Consider the following 19,153-nt stretch of genomic DNA (forward strand, 5'->3'; position numbering starts at 1 on the left):
TCCATGAATACCTTTCCATTCATCGGAAGTGTTTTCGTCACATGTTTTTATTTCTATTTCAATACTCTCGTGGAATAATTAGTATCCCGTACTCCACATTACTCATTAGTCCATATGATTAATTATTCCATTCCTGCACAGGTAAAAATAGGAAGGGGACCGTTCCTTAGATCATCCTACAAATTTACTCCTTCAGTCTCCGAATGGCTTTCAGCAACACCAGAAGTGAAAGAAAGAGCAACTGGTGATGCATAACCCATCAAAATGATGGATGTCAACATTGTACGAGTCAATGAATTTCTCATACCATGACATGATGAGAAATATTTATTGTTACATCTTTTTTTGTAGGTTTGAGCGAAATGCTGAGACCCAGCGAATCCCAGAGAAAACTTGTCCATATCGTCCTCAATCACATCGAAAAGCTTCCAATTAAGCATGAGCAGTCCAATGCAAGTACTAGACTTACTTTTGAAAAATTGGAATAAAATGCATTGAATAAAATCAGTATCGAGGATCAATTTAAGCGTTCATTATTTCAAACTCACGTAATCTGGAAATAGCACATGAGGATTTCAAGATATATCGTGAATGCGATAGCAAATTAAATACTTCCAAAAAAAATCAACGACTCTGCATCTTTTCCCTTAAAGTTATGCCCAATTATTTAACAGAACATTTTAGAATTTTGTGTTATCGTTTCCGAGGAAGAAATTGTGAAATGAACCATAAAACTTTTAAGAACGGGTTTTTTTATCGAAAAAGTGCAATTTTTTTTTTTATTTTGTCAAATCACAATAGATAAATGAACTTTCGTATAGAAAACAGATGAAATACATTTTTTTGGCCATTTTTGGCTCATCTACATTATTATTATTCGTACTATTATAATTGGGAACTTCATAAAATTGCATAACAATTATCAACAAAACTCAACATTAGTCTATTGAATTTAGTTTGTTGAAAAAACATCATCAATATTTGCAGACTAGAAACAAATTATTCCCCAACCAGACACTCGATAACAAACTTATGCCCCATTAATTTGGTTCATGTGTTAGAAAATACGATAGATGAGTGCTGGATGATCTTGTCCTTTTGGAATCATCAGTCTCTTTTCCTCCATATTCAGACAATCACTTAACGCTCTCCTTCGAACTCTGGACTTTAATGAGACTTTTTCTCTACAACATAGATAGCTCCATGCGGCTCAATTATATCACAACGATCAGGAGATTTAATTTTTCCCAGATGACTTGAGTATAACTCCCACCAGGCAGTCGAATCATTAAGTCGGTAACAATAAGCAACAAATCCTTCCTGTGAATAAGCAATAATTCCAGCCAGCCTGTATAGGTGGGAAATGAAAATTAGTATACTTGAATCTCCGAAATATTAATGTCACGTACGAAAATTTTTAATAGAAAACCTTAAAGAATTCTATAGGAATTTCAATAAGACTTCTCTTGAATTTTCTATTGTTTTCTTGCGGTTTCTGTTAACGTGTTCGATAAGAAATTATATACAAAAACTTTATAGAATTTCATTGCCTATAAAATTTTTTCCGGTCAAATTTTCCAAGTTTTTTCATTAGATTTTTTTGAAGAGAAAAAAAAAACTAAGGCACTTAAAAAATTTAAGTGGAAAAAATTCTACATATAAAAAAATAAAATTCTATTGACTTTTTCTATAGAATATTTCCTATGATTTTCTATCAACAATTCCCGTATTTCCGTGGGACGAAAAATCTGAAGAGAAATGATTACCTGTATTTCATATCAAGAGTTAAAGATGTTGGTATCTCGCTCAGCTTGCAGTGAATTGTTTTCTGGGATCGTCCTCTCATTTTAATTTCCAAATTGATAAAAACATGAAAATTAGCGTGACAATTGATCAAACACACTCTCTTGCAACCTTCCATTACACAGGGGACTTTCTGTAACATTGGGTGGAATTCGAGTGCCTGCTGCAAGACAGTGAAGTTCTGTCGATAGATTAGCTGGCTGTCAATATTTATTGTAGAGATAGGTACGGCGTAAGGACCACAGTGTTGACATTCAAATGTTTTATACAAACTAGGAGCATTTGGTAAAGACAACTGCCACAAATTACTGACTGAATCATCTAGATCAAGCACGATAATGTTGCTGTCTGGTTCTCTTCGTGTCTTCATAGCGAATAAATCACTCAATAAAGCCGCCTTATCTGCATACATAGTTTCATTAAACTCTCGATCTTTCAGGGAGACAATGAAACTTAGCAATTTCTCCGAGGAACTTTCAATAGATTCCAAATAATTTTTATCATCTATTGCTGTGTATAGTAAAATATGGATTATCGAGTCCAAGATAGTAGTATTGATCAAGTGGAAGCACTGCCCATTAATTTGAACATCAGGCATTACTTCTCCAGCAGACAGAAATGGATTGATGAATGAAGGAAAAGTGTCATTGCTGCCTACAGTGTTCACAGTGACTTCCCGGAAACTTTTGAGATGCACCGACTCGTCGTTAGTCTCGTTACCCCAGTAAATATCTGGATCGCCTTTATTACGCCAGTTGTCTCTCGAGAAGGTGTCTGAGTCTCTCTGTTTCTTTCGATAATCATCAGCATTTTGATTTTTGGTCGTTGGAGATAAGCGAGTGTGGCTGTAGTTGATTTTATTCAATGGGCTAAGAATAGTTTTCGGAGAAGGAGGCGAAGGTGTAGGAGAAATGATAGGAGTCCTGGGAGGAGTTGCTGATGCATTTAGCTCTGAATTGTCACCCACCCCTCTGGGAAAAATTTTAACATAGATTACTGCACTTGCCTTCACCTTGGTTTTCTGATTAGCAGAGGCTACACCTGATGCTCGATCGTCACAAAACTCCCATGTATCGTTGGGTCGCCAGCAATAACTTGTGTGATGACCTGGACTCGATGAGATAATACCAGCAAGTTGAAATTTATCATCCATTAATTCCAAACATTTTGGCATCACTGCTAACTGGCAATCCAAGACACTACCATCCCTCGTGCTAGGTACATCCAACTCTATGAATATCATATTACCGAGGGCTTTAGGGTTCACCAAAACGTTTCCATTGCAGTATTTATTTCTGTTATTTACTCTTGTACAAGTAGCCAGTTGAGAAACGAAATGAAACTGCAGAGCCTCTTGAAGATTACGATAGCTGTTTTTTGGATTATTATCAACCAGGTCGCTATCAACAGTGAGAGTGGATTTGTGAATCTCGTGTGACCCGCATTGAGAACAGCTGTGGAAACACGTGAGAGCTGGTTCTGATCCAAAACAGCCTTGCCAGATATTTACGACGTGATCGAACATATCAATTTCATTGGACGCCAAAATGTTAGATTCCGGATAATGCAGTTTTACTCTTTCCGGGAATAGTAACTGTAGAAGTTTCGTCCTTTGTACATAAATTTTGGCTTGAGATCCGTTTTTCAAAAATTCCAAGATGAACTGAAGAGTTTTATTTGTTGATTCGATAGCGTAGTCTTTTAATCCCTCATTATTCATCATTGCAGCACCCACGATCTGCACAATCGAATCAAATCCACAAGTGTTAGATGAGAAATACGTTTTACCTGAGATAGATACCTTGCCTTTCTTTACATTGCCATTAATTATTAACCCGGATTTATGAATATTACAAGCCAATCCATTGCGGTGCAGAATATCTGGTCTCGCCTGGAAATATTTTCCTCCATTTTTCTTCAGGGGTTTTTTCCGCTCATCATGAATAACAGTACCTCTTGTTTCATGTGTTTCCTCAACGCGAGCAATCTTTCTAGCCCTTTTCACTGCTCTTTCAGGGCTCTTTATTTTATCTCTAGAATGTTCAGGAATTTTCCTTTGTTCTTCGCAATACTTTCTTTTCATTTTCTCCTTAGAACTTTGAGAAACAAATTCTTTTTCTGAAAAAATAAAGTCTCGATCGGTTCTTTTTGATGGGACAGAATCACTATCACCATCATCCGATGAATCTAACGAGGAAGAATGGCTTGGGACTAGTCCAGAAGAATTGTTTTCGTTTCCGTCAGATAAGTTTTTTTCCTTAATTGGTTTTTGGACTGGCTGTACATTCTCTTTATCGCTACTCTCCTCCTCAGAGTGGTCGCCATCACTGAATCCATTTTTTGATAATCTTGATGGCAATGTTGTACGATTCCTGCTGCTGTTAGAGGCAGAAATGTCTCCATGCTTTGCTCCAGGTTGGTTTATCGGTTTCCCTCTAGTGCTTTTCATGTCTGTCGAAAAAAGCTCAGCCCCGCCACAGTTATTTGTGAACATCCTTTTGAGAAAGAGATCAGCACGTGTCACAGCTCCCTGATTTTTGAAAACTCGACGCTTCAAGTCATTAAAAAAACCCTCTGTGAACGCTGTTGATGATCGATTCACTTTTCGAGGTATCACAGCTGCTGACCATAGAGGAAACTCATAAACAAGTTCAACCAGACGATTCATGAAATCATTCGCATAATAAACATTTAATGTGCCAGACTCTATCTCACATTTTTCTCTCGGATGTTCTGCCATTATACGAAGATTATCGATCCAATTCTTAATAGGACTCTCTTGATTCAAACTTGGTTCCTCGACTTCTTCTTTTATCTCACTAGCAGCCGCACATTCCTCTATACCTTGACCCTTAAAAGGGAAGTTACGACTGGCAATGTATCCCTCCAATTTATTCCTGCAGTCAGCAACAGTACCACCTTCAATTGCTCTGATAATGTCATCATCTGATTTATGCAATCCAATTGTGAGAATTAATAAGAAGAATTCCCGAAATTGCTCCAGATTCTGGGATTCAATCAGGAGACCTAAGGAATACAGGTAGAACTGTCTGACAGTGCTGAAGGGGATTTTTTTAAATACGTTCCATTTAGCAACAGCAATTATGAGGTGAGCGACATCATTTCGCAGATAAGTGTAAACAGGTGGGTAATAGCTACGGTTACCACCGTTTAGAGCTCGTGCAAATAAGACTTCAACGTACACTTTTACTGTCATATTATTGAAAGCTTGTGAAATCCCATTCATCAAAGCACGAGATCTATCGGAGGATATTTGCCCAGGAATAGGTGCACCCATCCTCAACCAGTGTGCGAGCCACCAAGCGAGAATATTGGTCTCTTGGCTCTCAGTTAAGGCTTCATGCACTGCAATGGTTCGTCCATTTTGGTTAATTGTGACAGAGTACAGGAAAATGTGTCCGGTTTTGGTTCCATCAAGTCGTCGGAATTTCTTTATTAAACTACCAGAACCATCTATCCCAATTATCGAATCATCCTTGTTCAATCGGCAATACTGTTTATACGCTATCATCTGATTAAAAGCACTGAAGGAAACGTAAAACTTGTCACGCCTGACCTCGTGTATGAATTTGTTGTATGGGTCAGTGTAACGCATCACTTCTATAGTAGTAACAACATCTTTTCCATCGCCAGGTTTGAGGTCCCATTTGCGGCTGATAAAATCGTTTTTAGTCTTTCGTAGCACAGACATTTGTGGAACATTCGGTCCCACTCGGCCACCAAACTTTGTGTCCTTCAGTGCTTCCTCCTTTTGGAAATTTCCCGCTCCTATGTAATAAACTTTCTCCCCTACTTGCTGCCGCAAATATCCTCTTAGATCTCGTTTTACTACCTCGTGATCGTCATAAAAGGTGTCTCTCGTCCTCATCGTCATTGTGAACTTTTCAGCGTCGTCAGGAGGGGGTTTATCCAGATAACAAAACAGTTGGTTCCCACATCGTTTACTCTTACAATGTCCAGTGATTCGGCAATAGTGGAAACTGTCTGGAGAATTATAAATTTTTGAATTGTTGAAGCTATAAGCACAGGGCAGATGAGTTCGGAGGAAAATAATTATTGAGAGCAAGCCCGCCCATTTTTCTCTGTGTAATACAGATAAAACCCTGCCATCTCCATAATGAATGGGCGAGCCCACCATCGCGTCCCATTCTTCCCTGAAAATTTCCAAATAGAAAGTGTCCAGTCCCTGCGCTTTTTGTTCAAACTCATACGGATCATCAGTGTCTTCATTGACCAAAGAGTCGTCCAGCGTTGAATCCAAATTCTCATCTTTGGGGTTTTGAGAAATATTGTCAAGGTGAATTCCTTGATTCTTACGCGCCAGGGTGAGAATCTTTCTCCTGTCTTGTGAGACACTGCAATACACATCATGAGCACTCCATTTTCCGCCCAGAGCCTTACTCAGGTTCTGCCAAACGGTACTACTGTATTTTGGTAATAAAGAGGTTCTAAAATGTTCCATTTCGACTTCCAGAGCGGCCACAGCCTCCTCCCTTGTCACTTTGGCTGGTCTTGGCATTTTGCCAGGTGTAAATCACTTCTACGAAAGGAATTGTCCAATTAATATAATTATTTTGTTGATGACCGATTATTCTGGGGGGAAAAAAACAACAAATCATACTGGTACGTCAATAATTTCTCATTGAAAAATGACTTAATATTCTCACTCACAATTATTTACAGACGCAATGCATGAATTTCCATCAGAATGAGCAAATTGGAATCATTCTGAATCGATTGATTAATCGAGTACTAGTAATTACTCTCATTTCTCTTGATAATAAGCTAAATTAAGAGACAATTTCAAAGAAAACTTCGAACAATCTGGAAAGAATACATAGGAGAGAGCGACCTTACCGACTTACGGACAAGATAATTCAAGTATGCCAGCATGAATTTTTTTTTCGTTTCATAATTTCAAAAAATGCACATTTTTTGCATTGAAACTAAGAAAAGAACTTCCCTTTCAAATTTTAAACGGTAACATTCAATAATGGTTAGTTGTTGGGTTTGACAGTATGTAATAACACAATAAAGAGATTATATAAAACAAAATCAGCCAATGTCATTTCCAGTCTTTAATCAATAGATGAATCAATTCTAGAAAATGGATTTTTATGTGCAGACTCTTCCGTAGTATAGCTTAGAAGTTGCAAAGAACATATTTTTTGGAACTGAGTTTAGATTTATAGATATTAAAGAAACCACTACCGCTCCACAATTAAAGTAATCCCATGAAATATTCCATTTGAAAACTGGCCTGGTCTTTTTCAGTCAGATTTCAGATAACAGCTATAATAAAGTACTTTTTTTAGTATTGCAAAGTCCAGATACGATCTATAGTTTTACATTTTTATGATCAACTTCTCCAAAGTAGGTGGTTTCCCAAATTTTTGCATAAACTTATATCTTAAAATAATTGAAAATTATCTCATCCCATGAGGCTATCGGTTCTGCGCAGTCTATTCTGCGAATTAATATTTAGCTTCAATCTCAATACAAGAATACTTAATTCGAGATGATACTAAGCACTTTAGAATCTTAAAAATGCAGTTGACCCACTAATAACTTCCTTTCTTTCTAGAGAAATAATTTTTTAACACTAAGTATGGACATTTTCAACACGAAAATCCTCTCAATAATTCTTCATTAATGAGGTAAATGCTTTTAATAAGGTGTAATCTACGATGATACGTACCATGATGTTTCATAGGCAAATCTAGTACATTAAGTACAAAATGACTTTCTGTTACAAATTTGAGAAGTTATTTGTCAACTCTATTTGGAAGTCTGTCAAAATTTTTTGCGAGATTTTTCTTACAGGTAATAATGGATTAAGGAGTTTATATAGACGAGATCAATAAATTTTTAAATTCTGTCTCCAATCAACTTATTGGGATGAGTAATTTTTTTCTATTGTAAATCCCTCGGCTCAAATTCTGTAGATCTTATTGTTTATTTTTCAATTTATATTCCATAAAAAGATCGAATACTTGTGGTGTAATCTGCAAAATATTTCTCATTAAGAAGCGATTCAATTTTTTAACCGAATTCCAGAAGATATCAAAGATATCAAATAGTTCTTGAACCGTGCATTTAAACAAGGATGTGAAGTGAAGACATTATTTTCCGATAAAATTTCTTGGGACGTATTAGAATGTTCGACACATTCCACAATTTATAATTTGAAATAAAGAAAGGGAAGGCCGATAATCTAATTACCTACAATCCATAATTTTAGACACTGCGATAGCGGTAATCCTATGTTCACTGTTTGTAGAATTCCGAAGATTTGACTGGAACTCTTTGCTAGCAGCATTCTATGAAAAACTGAAAATGATAGGAAGAACAAATGATAAGATACATAGTAACCTAAAATCATGCAAAATAAGTTTATTGCATGTAAGAGAAAATTTTAAGAAATAAACATATGAATCCTTTGAAAGTGAGATCCGTTTCATATTCAACTTTCTAGGAGGTTCAGGCTGATTGTTCCAGGAAGCTTACATCGAAGTATAATTTTTCAAAAGAAAAAAGTGCATTGAAGAGATGAAAAAAATTAGATTGAAGTCTATGGACGACGTTTGAAAAAAAAAATTGTGGAAGAACAAGAGTTCTGTTGATTTTCTCAACTAACAGTTCCTTTAGGATTTTTTCTATGAAAGAAGTAAGCTGCAAAGCCTTGGAAATATCCTGGGAACTATCGAGGGACTCATCTCACGTGATTTTCTTCCGAAATGGAATTCTGTATGATATTTTTCTTCATAAACCCTTAATTTTCATCATTGCTACAAAATGTTAAACCTGGAAATTAATCGGAACTTACACAAAAGATTGATTTTCAAAATATACTAACACTTTTTGGTGAAACCGTAGAGCTCAGTGTCCTCATATCACTCTCGATGTTTTAGTAAGCAGGATCCCTCAGCTGTTCTTTTTTTTTTCATTTTTGCACGGTTCCTTCTCAGCTTGAATGAAGTAGATAAAATGATAGCCAAGAGCCAATCTTCCAGGCTAATTGGGAAATCCAGTACTTGATAAACCAAAGTCCTCAATAAAAGAAAGAGATTGATCTCTGAATTATGGTGAACCCTGAGTAGGTTGTGTTCACTCTTATTCATCATCAACTCCACGAATTCCCAAAGGCAATGGGAAGTCCGTGGAAACAGACATAGAACTAGAGAGTTCCCCATCACCTGTATTCTATTTGGAAATCTCTCCGTGACATCCATCATTTTGATGAGTTATTAATCACCAGTTCCTCTTTCTTTCACTTCTGGTATTGCTGAAAGCCATTCGGAGACTGGAGGAGTAAAACTGTAGGATGATCTAAGGAACGGTCCCCTTCCTATTTTTACCTGTGCAGGAATGGAATAATTAATCATATGGACTAATGAGTAATGTGGAGTACGGGATACTAATTATTCCACGAGAGTATTGAAATAGAAATAAAAACATGTGACGAAAACACTTCCGATGAATGGAAAGGTATTCATGGAAATTCTAGACACTATTCACTACACTGAACTCCTAAATATTCAATGGAAATACTTACCTTTGTTATCGATTAAACAAATAATTTTATTCCCATTGCACTGAAAAACTTCCACACAACTTTACTCCAAAATGAGATTGCTCCAAAATGACTCAGCGGCCATATTGGATCGATATTGAGACCGTGTGTTTAACTGGGGTGTCAACCGGAAATTGATATTTTACATAATAATGCGAGTGCATTGATAACTTTTGATGAACTCGCAAAAATCTTCAAACAATTTGCTACTGATTGGTGATAAATTTTATTGGAAATAATGAAAGAGGGGGGCAAACAGCTTTTTTTTCAGGGTCAATTAAAAAAAAATTTATTTAAAAAAAAGTACTAAGTAGCAAATGTTTTTTATTAACTAGCAAACTTCTTCACAACTACTTCAATTAGAAAAAAAATGAAAATTTTGAATATCTATACATGGGGGGCTAATTGAACGGATCTTGCAGGGTGTTCTGTGCGCATGCGGGGTGTTCTGTGCGCACGCGCGGAGTATCGCCGGGGGGACCCCCCACTCGAGCGCCGCCTCCAACGCCCTGTCATTTTGAGTGGGGAGTCAGTCGTTCCGCGACCCGCGCGTGGAACGGTTGGTCGCGCGTCGCGTAGTTAAAATTCGTTAACATCGGGGTCCTAGTGAGCGCAAAAAACCGGCGCCGCCTGTGAACATTGAAAATACAAAGTGCCGGACTCAGTGCAAGTGATTTTGTGAATTGTTTAGTGTGTGTTTAGATACGGAGTGAAGTGACAGTGCGAATTAGATTCGAAGGATTACTTTTCTCATTCATCTTATTTTGAATGATTAAAAATATTATTTGATCTTTGATATCATTTTATTGATCTTTGTGGATTTTGAGTTGATAAAACATTCTTGGTTGTGTGGTGAGTGATTAGTGAACTTTTGAACTGTCTGCTGTCTTTGAAAATGCTGGTGCTTCCAAGCCGACTTCAACCTTTGGCGGCAGAATCACATGGAGAGATCTTCAGGATTGGAGGGCATCTTGCAACCGACTGCAAGGTGAGTTTCGTATGCATTTTTTTTATGACCTTGAAGCATAATTTTCATTTTATTTTCATGTCATTTTTTTCATTCCTGATTCTTGATATATTCAATGCTTACATTACAAACAATTTTCAATTATTCAATTAACCCTCCAATAAAATAAAAAAAATTTTAAATAAAAAATAATAAATAATTTTAAATAATAATTGAAAACAAAAACTCTCAAATCAAAATTGAAAATCGCCTTTGCAGTAAAAAAATTATTTTGTCGAAATTTCATTAACAATTTGTTTTTTTTTATGTTTACAGTTAAGGTAAGACGTTCGAAAGGTGAAAATTGAAAGCGGACTTATTTTCATCCAACGCCGGTGAGTGAAATTTATTTATTAACTAGCGCCGCCGGATATATCGTATCCGTTCCGTGGATTTTTTCGTGGTCGGTTCGGGGATTTGAATTTTCGAGATGATTTTATCTCTCGATCAGCTGATGTCGAGATGCCACTAGATATGGCTCCATCATATAAATCGCGAGTGCGTGTATAAACAAGTGATTGACTACGCTGGAGTGCCGCATTTTGAATTTGGAATTAAAGCCCGGTTGGATTGTCTGGAAAAGATGATTTACTCCAAAATTGCCACTCCTAATTACTCCACCAATTAATCGATTTTTCCGATAATTGTTAGCTAGCGCTCTAGTTGTTGACAACCGCTACGGTGCTAGCTAACAATTATTGGAAAAAAACGATTGATTTCCGGAGTAACTAGCAGTCCAAATTTCGGAGTAAATTATATTTTCCAGATAATCAATCCGGGCCTTAAATTTACGTCGTATTTTATATCTCCGCCCAAAACAGTAAGTACGATATTAAATTATTATTGAAGTAAATCAAGTAAACATCACTGACAAATTTGTGAAGATATTTTTAATAACTGTTAACTCGTTGAAACACAAATAATCAGCAGTCGGAGGCTTTGAAATCAGCTCGTCAAAAATTCCAGTCAGTGGAATCTGAGGCATCGAAGAGCTCAGAGTTATTAAAAGGGAAGCTGGAGGGATTGAAGGAGAAGGTACAGGGAGTCATCGACGAGGCAGGAAAAACGGAGCTGGATAAAAAGCTGGACAATTGGGTAAGGAAATTTCAAAATCTGCGAAGGGAGCTGCTGAGACGTTATCAGAAAAAAGTCAGGCTTTTGAGATGACCAATGCCTTTCAGACTATATCACAGACCGCAGAAGTCGTTAGGAAAGAATTAGACAATCATGGGATTCAAGGACGAGCCTATGTACTATTGACTAAATTGAGAAAACGAAAGGAGATATTAGAGAGTGAAGAGAAAATGGTTGAGGCTAATACAGAGGCGACCGGTGTTCTGGACAAGGGGAATAGTTCAACATCAAAATTTGATGGAAATAGTGGCCAGAAGTGAGTTTATGAATGATTTCTTTCGTATTGCTTTTACTCAACACTTTTAATAATTTATTCCATAGACTAGCGTGTGGAATTATCGCGAGATCATCAGGAGTCTTCGAAAATACGAAAAGAATTTGTGCCTGCGATGGGACGACCCTGTGGGATGAGCAAGATGAGTCTAAACAAAAAGGTTCATTCAAAAATACTTTCATATATCCAGGTAAATGCACCATAGCCTAATACTCGTAGTATTTACCGATTAAATACAATTTTAAACGCCAATGTTTTGTGTGTCTTTTCAGCGTGTGGTAATAATTTTTTAATTCGACCCAGAGTGGATAGTGCACTTTTTGAAAACTACTATAAATTTATTTCTGTATGCAGGTCATGTAAAAGTCATATCATTCCATAATATTCCTGATGAAACATTTTTATATTTCAGTTTTTACTTATGAGGAGGGCTGAAGGTATTTATAACTCAAATAAAAATTCAATATAAACCCATAAATAAATGTTTATTGTGTTCAATCAGATTGATTCAATTCGTACTTTATCATTTATCAGTGTGCGTGATGTAAAAAAAATAATAATAATCCAAAAAGGTATGCGAATAACTAGGAAAATTCGATCGAATGAGAATAAACCATTCGTTATCAGAACCACTGTCGTCAGAATTAGTTCTGCCTCGAATTGTTTTTGATTTCTGGTTTCCAAAGAGTAGATTAGACGGCTTCTTTCCCTTTTCTGGTGGATTCAACAGGTCACCAGTGTATGATATTGCACCAGACTGGGCTATTCTCCACTCCATCATCTCAAGCCTATGATGTAGTCTTTTGTCTTGTTGTCTGAGATGCGGGCTATCGTGGGAATTATTTTGATCCACATTATGGAAATAGCTTTAAGAAAACTTGGGCGGCGAAAGGTGTTCACTGCTGGATAACCCCCTGTTGACGATTTCGGTTTCCTCTTAAGCTCTCGCACTTTGTCTACCTTCACCTTTCGTAAATGCATTATCTTTCTTCAGGTCAAGAATTGTTCCAGGAATTCATCGACTTCTGTATCTCCCGATAAGAATTTCTCAGCTATTTTCTGGACACGAAGGAGAATCCAAATAAAAATCACAATTATCATTTGATAATTGTTTATATAATTGCTTAAATGATTACTTCCGATTCTTCTTCAATTTCCGCAGCAGCTCACAGCCTGTCTCAGACAGTTCATGTAATGCTTTTTTATTCTCCTCGAGTTGGGGTTGCTTTGCTAGATTGACTTCGGCCAGAGAACGATTTCCAGCGATCAGAACTTCCTTTTCAGATTCCAATTCTTTAAACTAGAAAACCTCACGAAAAGTAAGTAAGTCGCATATCTAATAATAAGACAAGAAAATAATGAGACAACCGCCTTATTATCCATCTATTGTCATCGATTAAATAATTCACCTGTTTTATGTCATTGACAACTTCCTCGAATCGTCCATCATCGTTCAATATTTCTCCCACATCAGTGTTGCTGAGATGATTCAACATCGACAATGCAGCTAGAATATCCATAGAAATTGATGAATTTATTATTAATTCATTATTATCTATTATTAATAAATGTCATGGTTCTTTTTTTATTCCAGGTTTTCAAATCATAACATTTTCCCATCCATTGACTTAGTGGATTAGGCCTACAGGGGATACCACTTTAAAAAAAACGCGTCGAGGACTCTACCTCTTAGGTGACGTGGAAAGAGTTTCACTTTAATTACTTGATTTATGAAAAAATAGTCAATACTGGGGAAGAATCTCTCGTATTGAAATAATCATATACCCATTGTTCATTTATGCTTTTGTAGACAATTTTTATGCCATACCTTTTTTTTTCATGTCAATTTGAAAGAAAAAAAATCAAACGACTCGACTGGGATTCAAATGTAAACGCCAGAAATTGCTGAATTGTGGGGATGAAATGCGCATGAGGAGAAGGCGTTATACAGCGCTACGTACGACGTCTGGAGGTACTTGTCCCCTGTTTTGGTGTCGGCGACATCAAAGCTTGGCAATACCCCCTTCCATCATACCTTAGGAGAGACCCATTGCGTGTGGTGCCCTCCCTCTCTTGGGGTGCAGTACTACGATGCAGTTGGGGTCACTGAAACCCCCAGAACTGAGCCTCTACTTTAGTCAATCCTCTTTGGCCCCTACCTCTTTCGAATTCTCCACATTTCATGACCCAATCACCGCCATTATTGTCCCCACTTTTCCCTTCACGAAGTTGATTATGCACAAAAAATATTGTTGACCCCAAAATCCCCCCATTTCTAACATTTTCCATCCGGTAATTATCGTCGAATTAATCAGCAACACGTCGTGTCAAATAAATATCTCAAATTTTTGTGCGACTTCCAGTTCTCAACTCCATTTTTCACCGGAAAAATTCTCTTGTCAAATGTTCCGTGACTCAAATGTTGTTCTGAAAATAATCGGGACTATTTGTGTTTATTTTGCTAATTTATCGAGATCGAATTTACCTGAGGTTATTTGTCAATAACAATCGTCACTTGTCGTTCCTTATTGAGAGTCTGGATTCTGAGTGAAATATCCGATAAATTGTGCATTAATCGGTGATTAATTTTGATCGGCAAAATGTCGAATGCTGAAATTGATGAGAGAGTTACTGATGAAATCGAGGCATTGGGCGCAATTTTGCTTGATAATGAACTGAAAGTGATGGAGAATGAAAGAGGAATTCCCGAAGTGATCGAAACTCTCGTATTTCCATCAACTGGAGAAGATTCTCAGTCTCAATACGTCTGTGTAACTCTCATAGTTTATTTATCTCCAGGATATCCGGACGTCTCTCCAGTTGTAACGCTGAGAAATCCTCGAGGATTGGACGAAGAGACAGTAAATCTCATTCAGCGAGAAGTCGAGGATAAATGCAATGATTTTTTAGGGCAGCCTGTTATGTTTGAACTTATTGAGTTGGTCCGTGAACACTTGACTCGGAGTAATCTTCCCACCGGTCAATGTGCGGTGTGTCTCTACGGATTTCGAGAGGGAGACGAATTTACTAAAACCGAGTGCTACCACCATTTCCATTCCCACTGTTTAGCAGCTCACGTCGCAGCTGCTGAGAAATATTATCGCGAAGAACTGGAGAAATTACCCCAGTGGCAACAAGATTCTCCCAAAGATTTCCAAGCTATATGCCCAGTTTGTCGTGAGTCAATAAAATGTGATGTCGAGAGTCTCTGCTCAGCTGCACCACCCATTGATGTTGAGACAGCCACTGATTTTTCAGTGACAGCTGAATTGCGTGAATTGCAACGCCAAATGTCTGTTCTATTCGTACGCCAAAAACAGAGAGGCGGAATTATTGATCCTGAAGCTGAGGGCACGAAGATGCTGCTGAGGACAGAGGATGACTCTGTCGCTGGAGTTGAGACACCTACTTCACCTGCTGGGCCCAGTCTCACAGCTTTTTCTGCTAATTCTAATGTGGTAATTGTTTTCAATCATTCATACCATTTTTATCTAATAATAAATCCTCTATTCCCTCACTATTTATTTATTCATTTGCATTCGGAATATAAAATTCCATGAACTCCTGCAAAATCGTCAACAGAAATCTCTGAATAATAACAAAAAATTTATAGATCTCGTAAGTGGAAATTTTTCATTGAAATGGTTTATCCTGTGTGGTTTCATCTTCTAGAGCAATATTCTTTTTAATAAGTTAATTTGGAGAATTCAATGGATTTGCAGCGTCACCATCACGTACCCGAGGCGAAACACCCGACGAATCATCAACAGAGTAACGCAGAGAAGGATAAACAGAGCGATAATCGTGGCTCTCACAATAATCATCATCATCAGCATCATCATCATCACCATCATCAGCACGGGCGTAAAAATCGAGGTCGTGGTCGTGGTGGATACGAATCTCGAAGATGCGAACGTCTGCGTCAAAACGAGACGACACCCAGATGACAATGGGCTGAATATACTCGAAATACTGCCCATTTAATTCTTTATTCTTCTATTGATTATATCCAATATAATCAATAACCGTTCTATAATCAATGTAATCAGCTGTAATTGTCGCATCATAAATATTTGTCTCTTATTTTTTGCATTATATCATTTTTTTTATCATCGCTTTAATTATGTTGCCTCATTTGTAATTAATTGTCAACGAAATCAGTTAAAGTTGCCCTATTATTTCTGGGACGATGAATTACTATTTTTTTTTAAATGCTCAATTCTAGTTCTCAGTGTTTCCTATTTCTTTTTTAATCATTAATTGTTTGTCATTTTTGGTTCGTAAAAATCATCTTTGACTGTGATACATTAATTTTCTCATGTTTTCCATTTTTATTATTCAATTGTTAGTGTAAGAGCCACTTGTTTATTGTAATCATAATAAAACTAGTCATCAAATAGATGATGGGCATTTTTAATTTGTGAAAAACCTCGGCCTCCGGGAAATCGGGATTATGGAATCGCAAAGAATGTTTATAAAAATTCATAAGATTTTTGTTTTATAATTTTAAACAATTGTTTGTTCACTTGAAAATGTGGATTTACACATTTTAATACATGGCGATTGTTTCCGTGAGAATTTACTCATAAAAGATAATAATTAATCGACAACGACTGCAATACTATCCATTTGTTATAAAAATATGCATGAATTCTGTGTTACAAAAAAAAACCACTTCGTGGGTTTCTCTCAATAATTTATTCAAGTGCATAGATTAATTGCAATACTAAAAAAATACGACAACCCTAGGTAAAATGGAAAGAAAAGAGAGTTGATTAAAAATGTTTGCAGACATGATTTAATCGATTGAATTGATAATTAAATTAATATTTAATCTCCAACTCGTCTCTAAACATTTTCCACGATTTTACTACTACTGAATTGATGGGAATACTCAACGAAATACAGTGGATAAGTCCTCCACTCGTAATAAATAAACCCCTTAATTAACTAGTTAAACAATTGTTCATCGAATACTTGAGTAATAAATACTGAATCCCATGAATGGATTATCTCATCGACATTTAATACTCAATGATTCAGATGTTGCACTGAGTCTCTCAAGTTTCCTTTCCAGTTCATTTAGACTGGAATTAATTGGCAACATAAAATTTTGACTCCTCCTCAACAAATTAACAGCAAAATCCATTAACCCCGAATTCAGGGGAGAGGGTGAGGATATTTCAGAGAACCCCGCACTGTCTGCATATCCTTCATCAACACTTTCATCTAGTGGTTTTGACAACAGCTTCAGGCGATCTCTCAGTTCCCTCTCACGTGTCAGGGCCTGCCGAAGGCAAATTGTCATTGAATTTACAGTTTCTCCTTTCTGGTGATTAATAAGTGATTTCGTATTCTCGTCACTCTCGTCCTTCACGACTCCCGCCAGGTCCTGGCACTTTCTCTTTTCCTCTGTAAATTTTCTCGCCAGAAAATTATTGACAGCAAAATTCCTGGCTTTGAGCCTCTTATTCTCTTTCTCTAGTTCTCTGAGTCTCTCGACACACCTCCGCAATTTTTTCTCAGCCTCCAGATTCCTGGTTTTTAATGCCTTGTGCTGGGCGATCATCTTCGTCAGCTGGAGTCTGAGATGAACGATTCCCTCCTCCACCTCGACTTTCTCCTTCTTTGAGGACAACAGGATGAGGTTCAACCTCTCGTTCTCGATCCTCAGGTCTTCACTTTGGATCTTCAAGACCCTGAGATTCTCCAGGGCTTCAGTTTTTTTAATCTCTACCGAATTTAATTCCTCCCTCATCTTCTCCAGGTGTCTCTTACAGCTCATTGTGCATTTTTCCTCAAGACTCCGAGCCATTTCTGAATTTAAGTATCTCTTCTCTGCTATCTCAAGATCCCTCGACATTTCGTCGATCCTCTTCCTGAGATCTAGAGTGATTTCATTCTCCGTAAATGCCTGACTCTTTAAAATCGACAAATTCATCGATGAATTCTCGTTTTTTATGGCTTTCAATTCCTTCTGGAAATTTTCACATTCCGTTTGATATTTTATCTGCAATCTCTCGAATTTCACCTTCAATTGCTGATAATGTTCAGACCGCTCCATGCAATCGGCGATCGTTTGTTCCCTTTGCTGTAGAATTTTTTGATATGCCTCTAGATTTGTCTTCAATGATTTATTCGCAGCCTCTGACTCGTGCAGTCGTGCCTGGTACCATTTGGAGGAATTTTCAATCATCGCAAGTTGGCATTCTCGATCTTTCAAGGTATTTTGGAGCTTGAGCTTATCCTCCAGGGAGGATTGAGCCTCGAGGAAGAGCTCTTCGATTTTTTTCTTCAAGGCATTATTGGAGGATTTCAAGATATCGACCTCTGATTGGGAATTCTCGAGTGCGAGTCGGAGTTTTTCCGTTCCATTCTCGAAGTCCTGAAGATTCTTCGGGGATTCTGGAGTTGAGGAGTGAGGATATGGGGACGGAATGTTCAAGTCCTCGGAGGAGAGGTGGAATGAATCGAGGGAAGCGTTGGAATCGATCTCGAAGGAATCCATCGAAGAATTGTTCCTTTAACTTCAATTATTTACTGTAGACTGATGTTATCTGGAAAAAAATCATTTTTAAAAAATAAATTTTATGGTTCTTGACAAGATTTGATTTGCAATTTAATCGGGGGTAAATTTATCCATTTATGTTAAAAAATACATAGATATATTCCTCCAATACCATTAACGAATAATTAAGTTCGAATTTTTTATGAACCTGAAAAATCAGATTTGTTGAAAATTGTTAAACATTTAAAAACCCCGCAAACTGTCACATAACTCAATAATTGATAATCGAATTAAATTTATAAAGTGAATTCAATCATAAATATAAATTTTGACGCGTAAAATTAATTTGACATTTCTCCTTGTCAAATTCTTGTCTGACATATGTGACGGTTTGTGGACATTTTGGGCAATTGTTTATTAAAAATAATCGCTCGTGTACTCACTGTGGAGTTAATTAACAATTATCCTAGCAGTTTTCGGTGAATTGCAGAGGAATTCAGGGAAAAACTCATTGTTATCAGGAGGTGTATATTTGCGAATATATTTTTTAGTAAATATAGAAAAACAACCTGAAAAATTCTCGACGAAGACAGCGCCATCTTGGAAACATTACGCGGGATGATTTAGAATATTTGAAAATTTTTTTCACAAAACAATTAGTTTTTTCGATTCATCTACAATGAAATTTTCTTTCTACATTTAATTCGGATCTGGTGAATCTATTCGAAAAATTTTTCAATTATATTTTTTAATTAAATAAACAAACTCGGAATGAAAAAAAATCTTGCAGAAAAGGGAAAAAATCCCTTTTTTGTGGGTGTCTTCAATTATTTA

General features: G+C 36.8%; 4 protein-coding genes and 1 long non-coding RNA gene across 6 annotated transcripts; 2 read left to right on the top strand and 3 right to left on the bottom strand.

Annotated features, from left to right (window-relative positions):
- The first annotated feature begins 105 nt into the window (after positions 1 to 105).
- Positions 106 to 521, top strand: LOC105268443 (uncharacterized). Its single transcript, XR_892336.1, has 2 exons — positions 106 to 282; positions 352 to 521. It is a non-coding gene; the product is annotated as an uncharacterized lncRNA (long non-coding RNA).
- Positions 522 to 610: 89 nt separating this feature from the next.
- LOC105268444 (uncharacterized) lies at positions 611 to 7,813 on the bottom strand. The gene is made up of 2 exons (XM_011308011.1): positions 1,767 to 7,813; positions 611 to 1,348 (listed from the first exon to the last, which is right to left on the bottom strand). The coding sequence occupies exons 1-2, from the start codon at positions 6,341 to 6,343 to the stop codon at positions 1,168 to 1,170; spliced, it is 4,758 nt and encodes a 1,585-aa protein (XP_011306313.1). The 5' UTR covers positions 6,344 to 7,813; the 3' UTR covers positions 611 to 1,167.
- Positions 7,814 to 12,640: 4,827 nt separating this feature from the next.
- Positions 12,641 to 13,672, bottom strand: LOC105268445 (vacuolar protein sorting-associated protein 37B-like). 2 transcript variants are annotated; one of them, XM_011308012.1, is made up of 4 exons: positions 13,640 to 13,672; positions 13,221 to 13,318; positions 12,948 to 13,111; positions 12,641 to 12,870 (listed from the first exon to the last, which is right to left on the bottom strand). In XM_011308012.1, the coding sequence occupies exons 1-4, from the start codon at positions 13,650 to 13,652 to the stop codon at positions 12,864 to 12,866; spliced, it is 282 nt and encodes a 93-aa protein (XP_011306314.1). In that variant the 5' UTR covers positions 13,653 to 13,672; the 3' UTR covers positions 12,641 to 12,863. The 2 variants fall into 2 exon arrangements, with proteins under 2 accessions (XP_011306314.1, XP_011306315.1); XM_011308013.1 differs by having other exon boundaries at positions 12,787 to 12,863.
- A 318-nt stretch (positions 13,673 to 13,990) lies between these two features.
- Positions 13,991 to 16,546, top strand: LOC105268446 (E3 ubiquitin-protein ligase RNF25). Its single transcript, XM_011308014.1, has 2 exons — positions 13,991 to 15,269; positions 15,534 to 16,546. Exons 1-2 carry the CDS (start codon positions 14,412 to 14,414, stop codon positions 15,756 to 15,758), a joined length of 1,083 nt encoding a protein of 360 aa, XP_011306316.1. The 5' UTR covers positions 13,991 to 14,411; the 3' UTR covers positions 15,759 to 16,546.
- Positions 16,547 to 16,634: 88 nt separating this feature from the next.
- Positions 16,635 to 18,904, bottom strand: LOC105268447 (girdin). Its single transcript, XM_011308015.1, has 2 exons — positions 18,763 to 18,904; positions 16,635 to 18,368 (listed from the first exon to the last, which is right to left on the bottom strand). Exon 2 carries the CDS (start codon positions 18,317 to 18,319, stop codon positions 16,826 to 16,828), a length of 1,494 nt encoding a protein of 497 aa, XP_011306317.1. The 5' UTR covers positions 18,320 to 18,368; positions 18,763 to 18,904; the 3' UTR covers positions 16,635 to 16,825.
- Between the last annotated feature and the right edge of the window lie 249 nt (positions 18,905 to 19,153).

The sequence above is a fragment of the Fopius arisanus genome, unplaced genomic scaffold (assembly GCF_000806365.1).
Source record: "Fopius arisanus strain USDA-PBARC FA_bdor unplaced genomic scaffold, ASM80636v1 scaffold00057, whole genome shotgun sequence".
Classification (NCBI taxonomy): Eukaryota; Metazoa; Arthropoda; class Insecta; order Hymenoptera; family Braconidae; genus Fopius; species Fopius arisanus.

Bases quoted from the DNA above. Each gene is read 5' to 3' on its own strand.
- LOC105268444 (XM_011308011.1), bottom strand. From the start codon at position 6,343: ATGCCAAGACCAGCCAAAGTGACAAGGGAGGAGGCTGTGGCCGCTCTG. The intron at 1,349-1,766 runs GTAATCATTTCT...CCACCTATACAG, and splicing joins ACTCTTGATATGAAATACAG to GCTGGCTGGAATTATTGCTT.
- LOC105268445 (XM_011308012.1), bottom strand. The intron at 13,112-13,220 runs GTGAATTATTTA...GAGGTTTTCTAG, and splicing joins TTGTCAATGACATAAAACAG to TTTAAAGAATTGGAATCTGA.
- LOC105268446 (XM_011308014.1), top strand. From the start codon at position 14,412: ATGTCGAATGCTGAAATTGATGAGAGAGTTACTGATGAAATCGAGGCA. The intron at 15,270-15,533 runs GTAATTGTTTTC...ATGGATTTGCAG, and splicing joins TTTCTGCTAATTCTAATGTG to CGTCACCATCACGTACCCGA.
- LOC105268447 (XM_011308015.1), bottom strand. From the start codon at position 18,319: ATGGATTCCTTCGAGATCGATTCCAACGCTTCCCTCGATTCATTCCAC.